Source organism: Schistocerca piceifrons, chromosome 1 (assembly GCF_021461385.2).
Source record: "Schistocerca piceifrons isolate TAMUIC-IGC-003096 chromosome 1, iqSchPice1.1, whole genome shotgun sequence".
Lineage (NCBI taxonomy): Eukaryota > Metazoa > Arthropoda > Insecta > Orthoptera > Acrididae > Schistocerca > Schistocerca piceifrons.
Genome location: NC_060138.1, coordinates 608,106,971 through 608,124,925, shown reverse-complemented (window position 1 = coordinate 608,124,925; position 17,955 = coordinate 608,106,971). Strand labels below are relative to the sequence as shown.

General features: G+C 41.7%; 1 protein-coding gene across 1 annotated transcript in view; it reads left to right on the top strand.

Annotated features, from left to right (window-relative positions):
- Positions 1-17,955, top strand: part of LOC124796710 (zinc metalloproteinase nas-14-like) — a 134,023-nt gene that overhangs the window by 95,031 nt on the left and 21,037 nt on the right. Inside the window, exon 5 of the mRNA XM_047260717.1 lies at positions 5,876-6,009. Within this exon, the coding sequence (XP_047116673.1) occupies positions 5,876-6,009 (134 nt within the window). The remainder of the gene's footprint in view (positions 1-5,875; positions 6,010-17,955) is intronic.

Here is a 17,955-nt window from a genome sequence, read left to right as displayed (position 1 = left end):
CTGAAACGTTTGAGTTCAGCTACTTTGCTATTAGGGTCCTCAGCTACTTTGCTATTAGGGTCCTTGCAAATTTTGGCGATATACATCTGAGTAAATTAGCTTACCACGCCTATTTTCATTCTCTGCTTTCGTATGGCATCATATTCTGGGGTAACTCAGAAGAGTGTTCATTGCACAAAAGAGTGTAATCAGAATAATTGCTGGAGCTCATCCAAGATCATCCTGCAGACACTTATTTAAAGAGCTAGAAATCTTCACTGTAGCCTCACAATATATATATATTCACTTATGAAATTTGTTATTAACAATCCGAATGAATTCAAAAGTAATAGCAGTGTACATGGCTACAACACTAGGAGAAAGGATGATCTTCACTACTCAAGGTTAAATCTAACTTTGGCTCAGAAGGGGGTAAATTATGCTGCCACAAAAGTCTTTGGTCACTTACCTAATAGCATCAAAAGTCTGACAGATAGCCATATAGCATTTAAAAGGAAATTAAAAGAATTTCTTAACGGCAACTCCTTCTACTCATTAGATGAATTTTTGGATATAGTAAGTGGGTAATTTCCCAACCTCCACACACACACACACACACACACACACACACACACACAAAAAATTGAGTGTCATGTAATATTTTGTCTAATGTAATATCTTGTATAGACACCTTTTATTAACCTGACACGCTCAACATCATTACGAAGTGTCGTATTCATGATCTATGGAACAAGTACTAATCTAATCTAATCTGTCCCTATGCATAATACTATCAGAATAATGGATACTCCAGAATGGAAATAATAAACCTACGAACAGAACTCACAGTATCTCAGTAACTGTGCAAAATAATCTTTCATACAGAAACACCATAGAACAGAAACATTTCTACCTTACAAGTTAAAGAGAGAGTGAGAGAGAGAGAGAGAGAGAGAGCAAAACACATCCACCTATGGTCACAGCGACACTGTTTGTGTATGATGTCTGTATGGTTGTTTCTCAGAATGTGTACATAAACTAGAAAAAGGAATTTCACTTCAAAAGCTAATAGCATCTTTGTGCTGTTACACATTTCTTTGTGTCCCACTTGGATCAGTGATAGGTGAGAGACAGGTTTTACTCACTGTTGTTCAATTTATACTTGAAAAACACCATTAATCAGTTCCAAACTGATCAATAGTTCATACAGATATCAACCAAACTACAAAATTTTAAAGGCATTAAAGTGAAATGAATTTCTGACTTAAAATGTGAAACAGTGTGTAATAATACTATCCCCAGTAATGAAGCATTGTGAAACAATGAAGTGAAATTAATTAACAATAAGTCTTATGAATATTTGGAATAAGTGACTTTATACAGTGAGAAAAATATGACATAATACAGAAGGAGAATTATCAGACTGAAAATTTATTTCTTTTAGGGAAATAAAACAAGAAGAGGAGACGGAATAAATGATGATATGTGAAGATGTCTGGCTTTACAGATCAGATTTGCAGTTTCAGATATTATTTCAGAATTTAAAGGGGGTCAATATTCTACCCAAATTTTACCTCACATTAATGCTACAATTTATTTGATAACAGTTGAATTTTTCAAATAATGACTTTTGACATAATCGTTTATTGTTCAATTTTGATCCATTACATACAATGGATGTAGGACAAGTCAAGGAATCATAATTTATGAATAAATGGTTCAAGTGTATTGCACAAGTCTCAAGTATTAGATAGTTATTTCTGAAAATAGTGCGTTGTAAGTCCACTTATATACAAGGTAACTTAAAAGAAATTTGAAACTATTTTCTAAAATAGAAGCAAAATAAAGTATTTCCGGCATTTTACATCAAAGTAGTTGAACTACACATATGAAAATGCCAGTTTTGAAATAGAGTAAGTAAATAGCAACAATAAATAAAATTAGGTGTGGTGTCAATAGATTAGCTGTAGATTTCTAATAAAGGTAAGCTCACAGACACTGACTTCAGTATATCTTCTCTAACTTTCATGAAAATGAAGTTTCTGTTTTAAAGTGTGAAGCACATGCCATAATATCTTATAACTTTGCATGAGGGTCACAGTCATATGAAGCTTTACCTTGGATAGTTGAAATCACAGTTTATTTGGAGATACTTCAAGTGCTTCATGTTTTCTGCGTAACACACTGTGAGGGTTTTTTATTTTGTTTATTTTTTTTTAATTGTATGAATGGAGAGAGAAATCCTAAAAAAATTGCATGTCAACATGCTAAGTAAAAGAAAGCAAATACATAAAGAAAATGTCAGTAGTTGAATGCATCAGTCACAAATCAAGATAAAGAGAGCTTCAGAAGATAGGGACACATGGAAGATTATATAAACTGGGCTACAGATAGGAAGAAAATTAATTAGTGCATTGGATTAGTGACTGTACCTAAAATGCAAAAGCAATGAAATAAAAGAAACTGCTCAGTAGAAATCAAAAAATGTCAAAGCTTAAAATGGAGACATGGAAAAGAATATGTTTGCAGCAAAGGAATGAGTAAGTCAATGTGCAGATATGACAAACATTAAATCAAAAGTATTGGCTGAAATCTAATAATAATGTTGTGAAAAGAATAGACTGTCATTCACCATATAGTAGAGACACTGAGTAGGAGACAGGCCCAACAAAAACATTGATATATATTTGAGATTTTGGCCAAAAGTCTTTCTTTTAAAGTAGAAAACATGTTTTCACTATTTTCACACAAGCACAGCTCACACGCACATGATCACCATCTCTAACCACTCAGGCTGGACTGCATACAGTAATGGCATATGATGGAAGAAACAGTTTTTGGGTGGTGGAGGTAAGGAGGAGGCTGGGGTGGGGAAGGGGAGAGATGGCAGGATAGGGGTGGGGAAAGATGTAGTGGTGCCTGTGAGAACCTGTTGGGATGTGGTGGAGCAGGATAGGGCTGCTAGGTGTTGTTTGCAGGGAGGCTTGAATAGATGGGTGAAAGACAGGGGTGATCCATTATGGCCAGTTACTGCACCCCCACTGAGAGAATCTCTGTGCCCCACTGAGAGAATCTCTGCTCTAATGAACCAACACCTTCAGCCTTATATGTGTAACCTGCTCTTCTATATGTAGAAGACACCAACTGTTTCCTCCACTGACTCTCCACGGCTCCTGTTCCTTTACCACAGTGGCATATGCTCATCACAGTTGATACCACCTCCCTCTACATTAACATCACTAATGCCCTTGGTCTTGCTGTGCTATTGAACACTATCTTCCCCAATTCTCAACTGACTCCAAACCTACAACCTCATTCCTCGTCACCATGACTAACTATATCCTCCCTCCCAATTACTTCTCCTTTGAAGGCATCACTTACAAATAAATTCATGACACAGCAATGGGCACCCACATACCACCATCCTATGCCAATCTATTCATGGGCCATCGAGAGGAATGCTTCCTAATGATCCAGAGTCCCAGACCATTCATCTGGATCAGATTCATTGATCTGCACCTCCATAATCTCAACACCTTCTCCTACATTTTCTTCACCTGGTCCTCCTCAACCTGAAAGCCACATTCTTGATGTTGAGACTGAGACCTTCACAGTCTGAAATTACCCTCCCTACAGTGTAAGGAAACAGATATTCCATGCCTTGTCTCTCCAGTCGGCTACCACATCTCACATTCCCACCATCCAACCACAAAGGAGCACTCCCATCATGACCCAGTACCACCCAGGACTGGGGTAATGGAATCATATTCGTTGCCAGGGTTTTGACTACCTCTTGTTGTGCCCTGAAAAGAAGAATTCCTACCTACTATCCTTCCCACCCTCCCCACAATAGTTTTCTGCCACTCATCAAACCTACACAATCCTTGTCCATCCCTACTCCACCATTGCTCCCAATCCCTTGCCTCATGGCTTATATCCCTGCAGAAGATATAGATTCAAGACCTGTCCCATACAACCTCCTACCACCACCTACTCCACTACAGTCACAGGCATCACCTATTGCATCAAACGCAAGGCTGCCTCTGAAAGCAGTCATGTTATTTACAAGCTAAGCTGCAATCACTGTGCTGCTTCCTACATGGGAATGCCAACCAGTAAGTTGTCTGTCCACGTGAATGGCCAAGAAACAGCTGGACTACTCAGTTGCTGACATGCTGCCCAACACAACATGTTTCAATTCAATTACTGCTTCACAGCTTGCATCATCTTTATCCTTCCTACCAGTACAAGGTTTTCTGAATTGTGCAGGTGTAAATACTCCATGCAATATATCCTATGTTCCCATAACCCCCTGGTCTCAGCATTCACTAGTCCTTACCCTATCACCCACCTATCTCCTACCCTGTTCCCACTCCAGCACTATATTGCATTCTATTCCACCAACACACCCAATAGTCTTTTTCCCCCTCCTCTACTTCTTTCCTTTTCGACTCCCCTTCAACCACCCCCCCCCCCCTCCACCCTCCTCAAACCTCCTGACTGCACCTGGCGGGCTTGCCCTATTCTCACCATGTCCCTCCATCCCCACCCAAGCAGCACTACATCTTCCACCACCCCTGCCCTGCTATCCATCCTCCTCCCTGACCCAGCCCCCTCCCATCCCCTACCACCCACAGATTGCTTCTCACAAGAGGTACAGAGGCTGTATGCAACCAATCCTCAGCAACCAGGGACAGTGGTAATTTGGGAGTTGTCCCCTTGTGTGAATGTGTGTGTGTTTTCCACTTTAAAAGAAGGCCTTTTAGCCAAAAGCCCATGTGATTGCAGTACTTTTGTTGTGCCTGTCTGCAACGCATCACTTCCTCTATATGGTCAGTAGCAGTCTATCCTTTTCATAACTTTGTCATTATTCCGTCCTCGATTTTCCATTGTTTAATCAATAATGTCAGAGATTAGTATCCATAAACATGAGACAGAAGACGGGTATCTAATTGCCAGGTAAATATTATATCATGACAGAATATGCTAAACTACACAAAACTAATCAGAAATGTGTTCATGAAGATGTAGAAGGTTCAAAGAAAACGTGATATTAGAAACAACTGAATAAAGGAGTATGAAGAAAATAAAACAGAAAAACTTATGTTAGGCAGACACCAAATTTCATCCATTCAGGTGGCAAAAATCACAGTAATAAACAACAGAGATAATATTCAAATAGCTCAACAGATTAATTATAAATACAGACATTAATAATAAGGGCATTTACACTATGTAAGTAATAATGGATTAGATCCATAAAAGTATTCAGACTATGAAGAAAGGAAATATGCTTGATGAATACAGTGTGTTAATATAGAGGGTTCAGAGTAATATAATATACAAGACATTTTCAAAATTGTTAACAGTATGTCTGCAAGAACAGCATTATTTTAATTTCAGTTTAATCAAGTACCATACATTGTCATGATGTCCATGATTCTTCACACCTCCCCCCCTCTCTCTTTTTCTCTTTCTCTCTATCCCCAATAGAAGAGAGACATTGCGCTTTTTGGTTTAAGTACACACACACATGCCACAGAGAGGGGGGAGGGGGAGAGGGGGGGGGGGAGAGAGAGAGAGAGAGAGAGAGAGAGAGAGAGAGAGAGAGAGAGAGAGAGTGTCCTGTCAGCACAGAACTTCCAGACTGAAAAGTCTCTGCATACATGTGTTACCATACCTGGGACATTGGTACATAACATAAGTAATCAGAAAATATTACTGTTATTAAACTAATACTTATTGTAATCAAAATATCAATAAGTATTTTTATTATTGCAGACATTTACACTACTGGGTAAGACTTTCAATGCATAAGTGAAAATGAAGTATTAATGTTAATTCCAGTACGCATTGCATATTATAATGTAAAATCTGCACTGGCTTATTTCAACAGGCAAAGAAGGCAACTTTCGGAAATATAATGAGACACTTGTAACAGATTATGGAATTGGTTATGACTATGGAAGCATTATGCACTACAGCAAAAAAGCATTTTCAAAAAATGGAGAACCTACAATAGTACCTTTAGTAAGTATACCAAATTAACATTCATATAATACTTTGCACATATTCATCATATTTAATTTAATTTAAATGTCACACACACTGGTATCTGAATAACTACAAAAGTGGAAAAATTTGCTAAAAACGTAGTCTGATTTAGTATAAAAGGAAACAAATCCTTCTGAAACATATTTCTAAGGTCGTAAGTGACCCCTATTCTATATTATTTGTGACTGCATCTACATCTATACTACACAAACCATCTTAGGGTGTGTGGGAGAGAGTACCTTTGGTATTACTATCATTTCCCTCTTTTCTTGTTCCATTTGCAAATGCTGTATGGCAAGAACAACATATGATAAACATCCATATCAGCTCTAATTTCACTAGTTTTTCTCACCACTTTTATTTTTTGAGACGTGCACTGTAAACAAAAGAGAAAAAAGATGTACCATGAAAAAATTATCCAAATGGGAAAGGAATGATAGATGTGATGTACAAATGATTACAATTTCAGAGAAAGTGGGTGATTTATTCAAGAGAAAGAGCTTCACAAATTGAGCACATCAATAACAAGTTGGCCTACTTCTGGCCCCAATGCAAGCAGGTATTCAGCTTGACACTGATTGTTGGAGTTGTTGGATATCCTTGTGACAGATATGGTACCAAATACTGTCCAATTGACTTGGTAGTTTGTCAAAATCCCAAGCTGATTTGGGGATCCTGCCAATAACATTCGAAACATTCTCAACTATGGAGAGTTCTAGCTACTGTACTGGACAATCAGGGCTTGGTAAACTTGAAGATAAACAGCAGAAACACGTGCCATGTGTGGGCAGGCATTATCTTGCTGAAATGTAAGCCCAAGAAACAAAACAAGGCTTAGAATAATGTCAACTTAGCAATGCGCAGTAAAATGCCATGGATAACAACCAAAAGGGTCCTCCTATGAAATGAAATGCCAGCCCAAACTATAACTCCTGGTTGTTAGTCTTATGGTAGGCAATAGTCAGATTGGTGTCCCACTGCTGTATTGAGCATCTCCAGGCACATCTATTCTGGCCATTGAGGCTCAATTTGAATTTGGACTCATCACTGAAGACTGTTCTACTCCAGCAAATGAGATTCCACGCTAAATACATGTCTGGAGATGCCCCAGCTAGTGGTGGGTTACCAACCTGACTGTCGCCCACCATATGACCCAGCAACCTGGAGTAATGGTCGAGGGTTCATTTCATTTCACAGAAGAGTCCCTTTGGTTGCCATCTGCAGCACCTTAACAGCACAATGATGTGCCAATGGGTGCCCTGTTTTGTCGCTGTAGACGACAAGCCATTCTGGGCTTACATTTCAGCAAGATGATGCCCACCTGCAAATGGCCAGAGTTTCAAGTGCTTGTCTTCATGCTTGTGAAACCCTACTTGGGTCACCAAGGTCACCGGATCTCTCCCCAACTGAAACATTTGGAACATTATGGGCAGGGACCTCCAACCAGCTTAGGATTCTGATGATGTAATGTGCCAATAGTACAAAATTATATATCTCTCAGGAGGACATTCAATAATTCTCTCAATCAATGCCACGCCAAATAATGGCTTGTATAAGGACCAGAGATGGACTAATAGATTATTGACTTGCTCAGTTTGTGAAACTCTTTCTCTTGAATAAATTGCCCAATTGTTATTTGTCTGTACATGTACATCACATCTATCGATTTCCATCACATTTGGATAATCCCTCCTTGGTATGTCCTTTTTTTATTTACTCAAATCAAACAATGGAGATTCCAGGTAGGTATGTCAACAATGGACAAAGAGACAGATTGCTACTTACCACAAAAAAGACCCATTCAGTCGCAGACAGGCATAATTAAAAGAGACTTCCATAAAGCTTTAGGCCAAGGCCTTCGCCAGCAAAAGAGAAACACACACCATTCATACACACAAGCAAGCACACCTCATGCAGACTTGACTGCCAACTCCAGCATCTCAGGCCAGAATGCACTATCACATGGGATGCAAGCAGCAATCTGAAAGGTGTGGGGAAGGGAAAGGAACAGTAATGTATGGGCGGGGGAGAGAGACGAATGCTGTCTGGTGGAATGAGCAGGGACTAGGAGGGACTAGGAGGTTGTGAGGCAGGTAGGTAGGAGTGGAAAAGGAGAACAGTGGAGAAAGACTGTGGGTGCATTGATAGAGGGCTGCAAATAAACAGGGTGGGAGATGAGAATGAGGAAAGACAGTGTGGGAACTGTCGGGTGGAGGGTGTAGGGACAGTATTTTACCATTGGTCGAGGCCAGGACAATTACAGAAGCAGAGAATGCATTGTAAGGATAACTCCCATGTGTGCAGTTCAGAAAAGCAGGTGGTGGAGGGAAGGATCCAGATAACCCAGGTAGGGAAGCAGCCATTGAAATCGAGTGTGTTATTATTCAGCTGCATGTTGTGCCACAGGGTGGTCTACTGTGCTCTTTGTCATAATTTGGCAGTGGCCGTTCATTCTGGTAGGCAGCTGGTTGGTAGTCATACCAATTTATAAATAGCTGTGCAATGATTGCAGCAGGGCTGGTAAATGACGTAGCTGGTTTCACAGGCAGCCTAGCCCCTGAGGGGGTGGGATAAACCTGTGGCAGGACTGGAATAAGAAGTGCTGCATAGGTGGCTTGGGCAGGTTTTCCACCTGGGTCTTCCAGAGGGATATGATCCTTGTGGCAAGGGGTTGGGCTTGGGAGTGGCATAGGGATGGACTAGGATGGTGTGGAAGTTGGGTGGGTGACAGAGCACCACTTTAGGAGGGAAGTGTCTGAGTTAGGATGTTCCTCATTTCAGGGCATGATGATGGGTAATTAAAACCCTGTAGAAGGATGTGAATCAAATGTTCCATTTGTAATCTTACCCTCCCACACATCACTATTAGAATTATCTGTCTTTGCATAAATTTTTAAATTTTTGGGAAGTGTAAGATATACAAATGAATAGCTTTTTACTTATCTTTATTATCTCATTGTTGTTGTTGATGGCTCAAAGTTTCATCATGTCTAGGAGTACATTCTTGCTGCTGAAAATTTTGATTTAATGTTGCGGGTTCTTGTTGCACTAAATAACAGATGAAGATTTGCCTGTTGCAATAAATATCTTTTTATTTTATTCCATTCTTCCAAATCACACCAACTTTATAATTCCCACATTAAAAAAAACCAATAATTTCATTGTTGGTGACAAACTTAAAATGTCTACGTCCATCTGAGGCATTTCAACTACTACTTACATTCTGTGGAACTCACAATTTCCAAAGACTTTACAAAGCAAAAGATTTTACAAACTTTCTCAACAGGAGAAGAATCTTTACTAAATTATATCATTATTTCATAAATAAATCCAGAAACAAATTTAATAATTAGCATTAGATTGCACAATTAATAATATGAATTTTAAGTATGCCAGAAATTTTGTGATTTCAGTTATTCTTAAAGAACAGTAATTTTCACTGTTAGTACATATATATTGTAACACATTAATTTCTTTTTTGTACACTTAAGCCTGAAATATAATACATCATATACAAAATCATATGAATACCTTTTGTGAAACAGCTGAGATAATTTTAACCTATGCAACAATTGATAGTATACATGGCATCGGTTATTTCTATATAAAAAAAAAGGTAATGTTAGAGGATGATGATTCATTATACAGGCCAGGGTGGTACAGGGTGATGAAGCAGACAGTCCTTTGTGGCTGGTTCTTGGCAGTGGTGGGAGTATTGGGGGTGTGAGGAGAAATGGCACAAGAGATCTGTTTGCTGACTAGGTCTGGGAGATAGTGCCTGTCTGTGAAGGCCTTGATGAGACCCTCAGCATACTGAGCAAAGCAGTTCTTGTAACTGCAGATACATCATGCATGGGCAGCTATGCTGTATGTGAGGGATTTTTTGATGAAAAATGCAGAAAAGGGATGACAGCTGTTGAAATGCAGGTGCTCTTAGTGATTGTTGGGTTTAATGTGGACAGAGGTGTGGGTAGAGTCATCAGAGAGAAGGAGTCAACGTCTAGGAAGTTGGCACACTGGGTTGAGGAGGACTATGTGAAGCAGATGGCAGAGCAAGTGTTGAGGTTGTGAAGAAATGAAGGTAGATTGTCTTGGTCCCAAGTGCAGATCATGAAGATATCATCTGTGAACCTGAATCAGACTAGAGTTTTGGCATTTTAGGAGGCTCGAAGGTATTCTCTTCATGGCCCATAAACAGACTGGCATAGGAGGGTGCCATGTGAGTGCCCATGGCTGTCCTGTGGATTTGTTTGTATACCTTCCCTTCAGAGGAAAAGTATTTGTGAATTAGGATAAAGTTAGTAAGGTGTATTAGGAACAGGTAGTGGGTTTGGAATCTGAAGGACATCAGGAAAGGTGGTGTTCAACAACAGTAAGACCATGGGCATGAGGGATGTTCGTGTATAGGGAAGTGGAGTCAACAGTGTCGAATAGGGATTCAGGAGATAAAGGAGAGGGGATGGTGAAGAGTTGGTGTAGGAAGTGGTTGGTGTTTTTGATGTGGGAGGCCAGATTACGGGCAGTTGATTGGAGATGTTGGTCAATGATGGCTGAAATTCTTTCAGTCGGGGCACAGTAACCAGCCACAATGGAGCATCCAAGACTGTTGGGTTTGTGGACTTTGGGGAGTGTGTAGGTGGGTGTGCAGAGTGTCATAGGGATGAGGGAAGAAATGGATTTAGGGGAGAGGTTCTGGGAAGAGCCTATGGCTTTAAGCAGGGATTGGATGTTGTGTTGAACTTCTGGGGTGGGATCACTGTGACAGAGTTTATAGCTAGAAGAGTCAGACAATTGGTGGAGGCCTTCTGCCAGGTAGTCACTGCGATTCATAATAACAGTGGTGGAACCTTTGTTTGCAGGTAGGGATGATTAGGTCGGGATTTGTTTTGAGGCTGTGTAGAGCTCTTCTTTCTTCTACTGAAAGGTTGGTATTCTGTGGAAGGGACCTGGAGTAGGATGGTGAGGCTAAGGTGAAGTTAAGGAATTTGTGGAAGGTGACCAGTGGGTGGTTAGGTGGGAGGGAGGAAGGATCATGATTGAATGGTGGTATGAACTGGAAGAGATGGTTCAATGTTTGAATTAGGGTGGTTTTTCATTGGAGGGATTGACAGCAAAGAACTGCTTACATTGTAGGGATCAGAAGGGGAACAGGTCTTTCACAAGTCCAGCATGATTAAATTTGGGCATAAGGGTAAAGGTGCAGCCTTTGGATAGACTGAAACTTTACAGGAATGTTCTGGCTCTGGATTTGGTGGACAGTTGGTTGGGAGTTTAGGGGCATGTGGCAAGTTGGAAAGGTCAACTAGGCAGGGTTTAGCTACTACGAGAGGTCGACGAGGAGGAACACTGTGGGTGCAATAGGAGATAGTGGTGCCCTGAGGCGGCAGAAGGATGTCAGCAGGTTGGATAACTTATGGAGGTAGTGTCTGAAATGCCCCTCCAGTTGCTGGAGAGCAAGGGATTAGATTTCAGAGAGGTGCGTTTGGAGTGGGAATTGCACGTAGTAGTATTTTGCAGAGAAAGCAGAGAATATTCTGGGATGCCTCAGCCATGGAGATGTGTTTTTTTCAGTACCTGGTTCTGAAAAGGTGTAGGTCATTGTGAAAGGAGAGTAGGGATCCAGAGGAAGGAATCTATGGCACTCCATGGTTTAGGCATCATTTGAAAAACAGGGTGTGGGACTAGGTTTTAGCCAGGGAAAGAGATACTTTTCTGAACTGATGCAGAAAGATGGAGCAGGGGTTCATTGTGGCAGGATGGTGAACAGAATCAGGAATCATGCAAAAATGTGCAAAATAGATGTTGATGGTTGGGAGAGGAGCTGGATAAGGAAAAAATCACATAAAAATGGATAAAATATCCATATAGACACACAGAAACATGTACAGATACACAAAAGTATCTACATCTACATGTACAGATACACAAAAGTATCTACATCTACATCTACATTGATACTCTGCAAGCCACCCAACGGTGTGTGGCGGAGGGCACTTTACGTGCCACTGTCATTACCTCCCTTTCCTGTTCCAGTCGCGTATGGTTCGCGGGAGGAACGACTGTCTGAAAGCCTCCGTGCGCGCTCTAATCTCTCTAATTTTACATTCGTGATCTCCTCAGGAGTTATAAGTAGGGGGAAGCAATATATTCGATACCTCATCCAGAAACGCACCCTCTCGAAACCTGGCGAGCAAGCTACACCGCGATGCAGAGCGCCTCTCTTGCAGAGTCTGCCACTTGAGTTTATTAAACATCTCCGTAACGCTATCACGGTTACCAAATAACCCTGTGACGAAACGCGCCGCTCTTCTTTGGATCTTCTCTATCTCCTCCGTCAGACCGTTCTGGTACGGATCCCACACTGATGAGCAATACTCAAGTATAGGTCGAACGAGTGTTTTGTAAGCCACCTCCTTTGTTGATGGACTACATTTTCTAAGCACTCTCCCAATGAATCTCAACCTGGTACCCGCCTTACCAACAATTAATTTTATATGATCATTCCACTTCAAATCGTTCCGCACGCATACTCCCAGATATTTTACAGAAGTAAATTCTACCAGTGTATGTTCTGCTATCATATAATCATACAATAAAGGATCCTTCTTTCTATGTATTCGCAATACATTACATTTGTCTATGTTAAGGGTCAGTTGCCACTCCCTGCACCAAGTGCCTATCCGCTGCAGATCTTCCTGCATCTCGCTACAATTTTCTAATGCTGCAACTTCTCTGTATACTACAGCATCATCCGCGAAAAGCCGCATGGAACTTCCGACACTATCTACTAAGTCATTTATATATATTGTGAAAAGCAATGGTCCCATAACACTCCCCTGTGGCACGCCAGAGGTTACTTTAACGTCTGTAGACGTCTCTCCATTGATGACAACATGCTGTGTTCTGTTTGCTAAAAACTCTTCAATCCAGCCACACAGCTGGTCTGATATTCCGTAGGCTCTTACTTTGTTTATCAGGCGACAGTGCGGAACTGTATCGAACGCCTTCTGGAAGTCAAGAAAAATAGCATCTACCTGGGAGCCTGTATCTAATATTTTCTGGGTCTCATGAACAAATAAGGCGAGTTGGGTCTCACACGATCGCTGTTTCTGGAATCCATGTTGATTCCTACAAAGTAGATTCCGGGTTTCCAGAAATGACATGATACGCGAGCAAAAAACATGTTTTAAAATTCTACAACAGATCGACATCAGAGATATAGGTCTATAGTTTTGCGCATCTGCTCGACGACCCTTCTTGAAGACTGGGACTATCTGTGCTCTTTTCCAATCATTTGGAACCCTCCGTTCCTCTAGAGACTTGCGGTACACGGCTGTTAGAAGGGGGGCAAGTTCTTTCGCATACTCTGTGTAGAATCGAATTGGTATCCCGTCAGGTCCAGTGGACTTTCCTCTATTGAGTGATTCCAGTTGCTTTTCTATTCCTTGGACACTTATTTCGATGTCAACCATTTTTTCGTTTGTGCGAGGATTTAGAGAAGGAACTGCAGTGCGGTCTTCCTCTGTGAAACAGCTTTGGAAAAAGGTGTTTAGTATTTCAGCTTTACGCGTGTCATCCTCTGTTTCAATGCCATCATCATCCCGTAGTGTCTGGATATGCTGTTTCGAGCCACTTACTGATTTAACGTAAGACCAGAACTTCCTAGGATTTTCTGTCAAGTCGGTACATAGAATTTCACTTTCGAATTCAATGAACGCTTCACGCATAGCCCTCCTTACGCTAACTTTGACATCGTTTAGCTTCTGTTTGTCTGAGAGGTTTTGGCTGCGTTTAAACTTGGAGTGGAGCTCTCTTTCCTTTTGCAGTAGTTTCCTAACTTTGTTGTTGTACCACGGTGGGTTTTTCCCGTCCCTCACAGTTTTACTCGGCACGTACCTGTCTAAAACGCATTTTACGATTGCCTTGAACTTTTTCCATAAACACTCAACATTGTCAGTGTCGGAACAGAAATTTTCGTTTTGATCTGTTAGGTAGTCTGAAATCTGCCTTCTATTACTCTTGCTAAACAGATAAACCTTCCTCCCTTTTTTTATATTCCTATTAACTTCCATATTCAGGGATGCTGCAACGGCCTTATGATCACTGATTCCCTGTTCTGTACATACAGAGTCGAAAAGTTCGGGTCTGTTTGTTATCAGTAGGTCCAAGATGTTATCTCCACGAGTCAGTTCTCTGTTTAATTGCTCGAGGTAATTTTCGGATAGTGCACTCAGTATAATGTCACTCGATGCTCTGTCCCTACCACCCGTCCTAAACATCTGAGTGTCCCAGTCTATATCTGGTAAATTGAAATCTCCACCTAAGACTATAACATGCTGAGAAAATTTATGTGAAATGTATTCCAAATTTTCTCTCAGTTGTTCTGCCACTAATGCTGCTGAGTCGGGAGGTCGGTAAAAGGAGCCAATTATTAACCTAGTTCGGTTGTTTAGTGTAACCTCCACCCATAATATTTCACAGGAACTATCCACTTCTACTTCACTACAGGATAAACTACTACTAACAGCGACGAACACTCCACCACCGGTTGCATGCAATCTATCCTTTCTAAACACCGTCTGTACCTTTGTAAAAATTTCGGCAGAATTTATCTCTGGCTTAAGCCAGCTTTCTGTACCTACAACGATTTCAGCTTCGGTGCTTTCTATCAGCGCTTGAACTTCCGGTACTTTACCAACGCAGCTTCGACAGTTGACAATTACAATACCGATTGCTGCTTGGTCCCCGCATGTCCTGACTTTGCCCCGCACCCGTTGAGGCTTTGCCCTTTCTGTACTTGCCCAAGGCCATCTAACCTAAAAAACCGCCCAGCCCACGCCACACAACCCCTGCTACCCGTGTAGCCGCCTGTTGCGTGTAGTGGACTCCTGACCTATCCAGCGGAACCCGAAACCCCACCACCCTATGGCGCAAGTCGAGGAATCTGCAGCCCACACGGTCGCAGAACCGTCTCAGCCTCTGATTCAGACCCTCCACTCGGCTCTGTACCAAAGGTCCGCAGTCAGTCCTGTCGACGATGCTGCAGATGGTGAGCTCTGCTTTCATCCCGCTAGTGAGACTGGCAGTCTTCACCAAATCAGATAGCCGCTGGAAGCCAGAGAGGATTTCCTCCGATCCATAGCGACACACATCATTGGTGCCGACATGAGCGACCACCTGCAGATGGGTGCAACCTGTACCCTTCATGGCATCTGGAAGGACCCTTTCCACACCTGGAATGACTCCCCCCGGTATGCACACGGAGTGCACATTGGTTTTCTTCCCCTCTCTTGCTGCCATTTCCCTAAGAGGCCCCATTACGCGCCTGACGTTGGAGCTCCCAACTACCAGTAAGCCCACCCTCAGCAACTGCCCGGATCTTGCAGACTGAGGGGCAACCTCTGGAACAGGACAAGCAGCCATGTCAGGCCGAAGATCAGTATCAGCCTGAGACAGAGCCTGAAACCGGTTCGTCAGACAAACTGGAGAGGCTTTCCGTTCAGCCCTCCGGAATGTCTTTCGCCCCCTGCCACACCTTGAAATGACCTCCCACTCTACCACAGGTGAGGGATCAGCCTCAATGCGGCCAGTATCCCGGACAACCACAGTCGTAGTCCGATCAGGGGATGCGTGGGACGAGCTGGCCGTCCCCGACAAACCCCCATCCGGACCCCCACAGTGATTCCCATTGGCAACAGCCTCAAGCTGTGTGACCGAAGCCAACACTGCCTGAAGCTGGGAGCGAAGGGATGCCAACTCAGCCTGCATCCGAACACAGCAGTTGCAGTCCCTATCCATGCTAAAAACTGTTTTGCAAAGAACGTCTGAACTAATCTACAGAGAGCGCAAACAAATCGATAAAATTTAAACGGTTATTAAAATACAAGATTGCCTAGTAAATGCAGTAATGCTGCTACTTGCGCACTGCTGACACTGCTCGGCGGCGGAAGGAGACTAAGCGAAATTACACTATTCAGGTACTAAAACGCGATGCTACACTCTCAAATACTATAATACGCCCGAAATTTATGAATTAAACAATGCAAGTACCAAAAACACGCAAAGAAATTAAGAATTAAACTATGTAACAAATGAGTGAGCTAGGAGTATACGACTTGCTGCTCAGCTGCTCATCCAACGGCGGCAGGGAGCACACTGACTGTGACCAACCGACACTGGCCGTTCAAAACAAAAACAGTAGACAAACGACTACGCGAATTTACACTATTCAGGTACTAAAACGCGATGCTACAACTCTCAAATACTATAATACGCCTGAAATTTATGAATTAAACAATGCAAGTACCAAAAACACACAAAGAAATTAAGAATTAAACTATGTAACAAACGAGTGAGCTAGGAGTATACGACTTGCTGCTCAGCTGCTTATCCAACGGCGGCAGGGAGCAGTATGCACAGATATGTAAAGATATGCACAAATATGTAAACATAAGCAAACCCGAAACTGTGCACAAATTTGCACAAATATGTTAAAAAATAGAAGAAAAGGTACAATGAGGTATAGGTGTGTGTGTGTGTTTTGCAATAAGCGAAGAGAGACGGTGGGGCGATTGCTTCGGTCCAGGAGGGAAAGTTCATGTGGCATGGACAGGTGTGGAAAATAAAATGATAAAACACATCAGGATGAGGAAGGATGTGGGATCAATAGGAATAAATATAATTATAACTATTGGAGGAAAGAATCTGGAGGGTCAGATGCTGCATCTACAATCTGCACAGTCATGAAGACTGTGTTGTGTGTGGACAATCGTTGATACAATGTGACTTGGAAGTAGATGCGGTTTGGTAGGCAGTGAATAAACACAGGAAAGTAGAGAAAGAACAGACACTGAGAAGAGTAATGCTCCACCAGACAGCATTCATCTTTCTCCCCATCCTTACATTAGTATCCCTCTCCCTTCCCACCCTCTCCAGATTGCTGCTTGCATCCCATGTGATAGTTCTGGCTCAAGATGCTGGAGTAGGTGGTCATGTGACATGAGTTGTGCTTGATTGTATGTATGAATGATGTGTGTTTCTCTTTTGCTGATGAAGGCTGTGGCCGAAAGCTTTATGTAAGTATTTTAATTGTGCCTGTCTGCAATTGAATGTATGTGTTTTCATTTATTTATTTTTGTCTTAGAGGAAGCACTATGTTTCCTGACTCTGCTTTCAGTGTATACTCTCACAATTTCAATAGTATACTGCCGTGGAAATTCCTGAATGGAATAATACGCAAAATAAAGGAGAGGCAACGACTCACCTATAGCTGACTGATGTGTGGGACATAGAAACTTGCATTAGAAAACTATTTATACTAGCTTTTGAGTTCTTTCTCTTTCTCTAATAGAAGTATATACATTCACATACACAACCACACAGACACCCAAACATACACACCCATGGCTACAGCAAGACTGATGTTGATTATCGCTTGTGTCAGTGTCACGGGAGGGCATAAAATTGTAACTGGATCCTTCTATCAACCACTAGACTCACCTCTTGGTGTAACTGAAAACCTTAGAGAGAACCTCAGTTCCATTGTGCATAAGTTCCCCAGTCGTACTGTAATCATCGGTCAATACTTTGGAACTCATAGGTATTGCCCCAGTTTAATTCTTGTACCACTAAAAAGACAAGTGAAGTAGATATTAGTGTCACTGGCATTGAGAATCAGGGGAAATCATTGAAATTGAAAAAAAAAAAAAAAAATCTCCAGGGTCCAGAGGAACTGCTGTCAGATTGCACACTGAATTTGTGGCTGAGTTTGCTCCTCTTTTAAATATCATGTATTGTAGATTCTTCTAGCAAAAAACAGCACCCAGTAGTTGGAAGAAAGCACAGGTCACACCTGTGTGCAAAAATGATTGCACAAGTGATCCACAAACCTACCATGCAATATCCTAGACCTCAGTATATTGT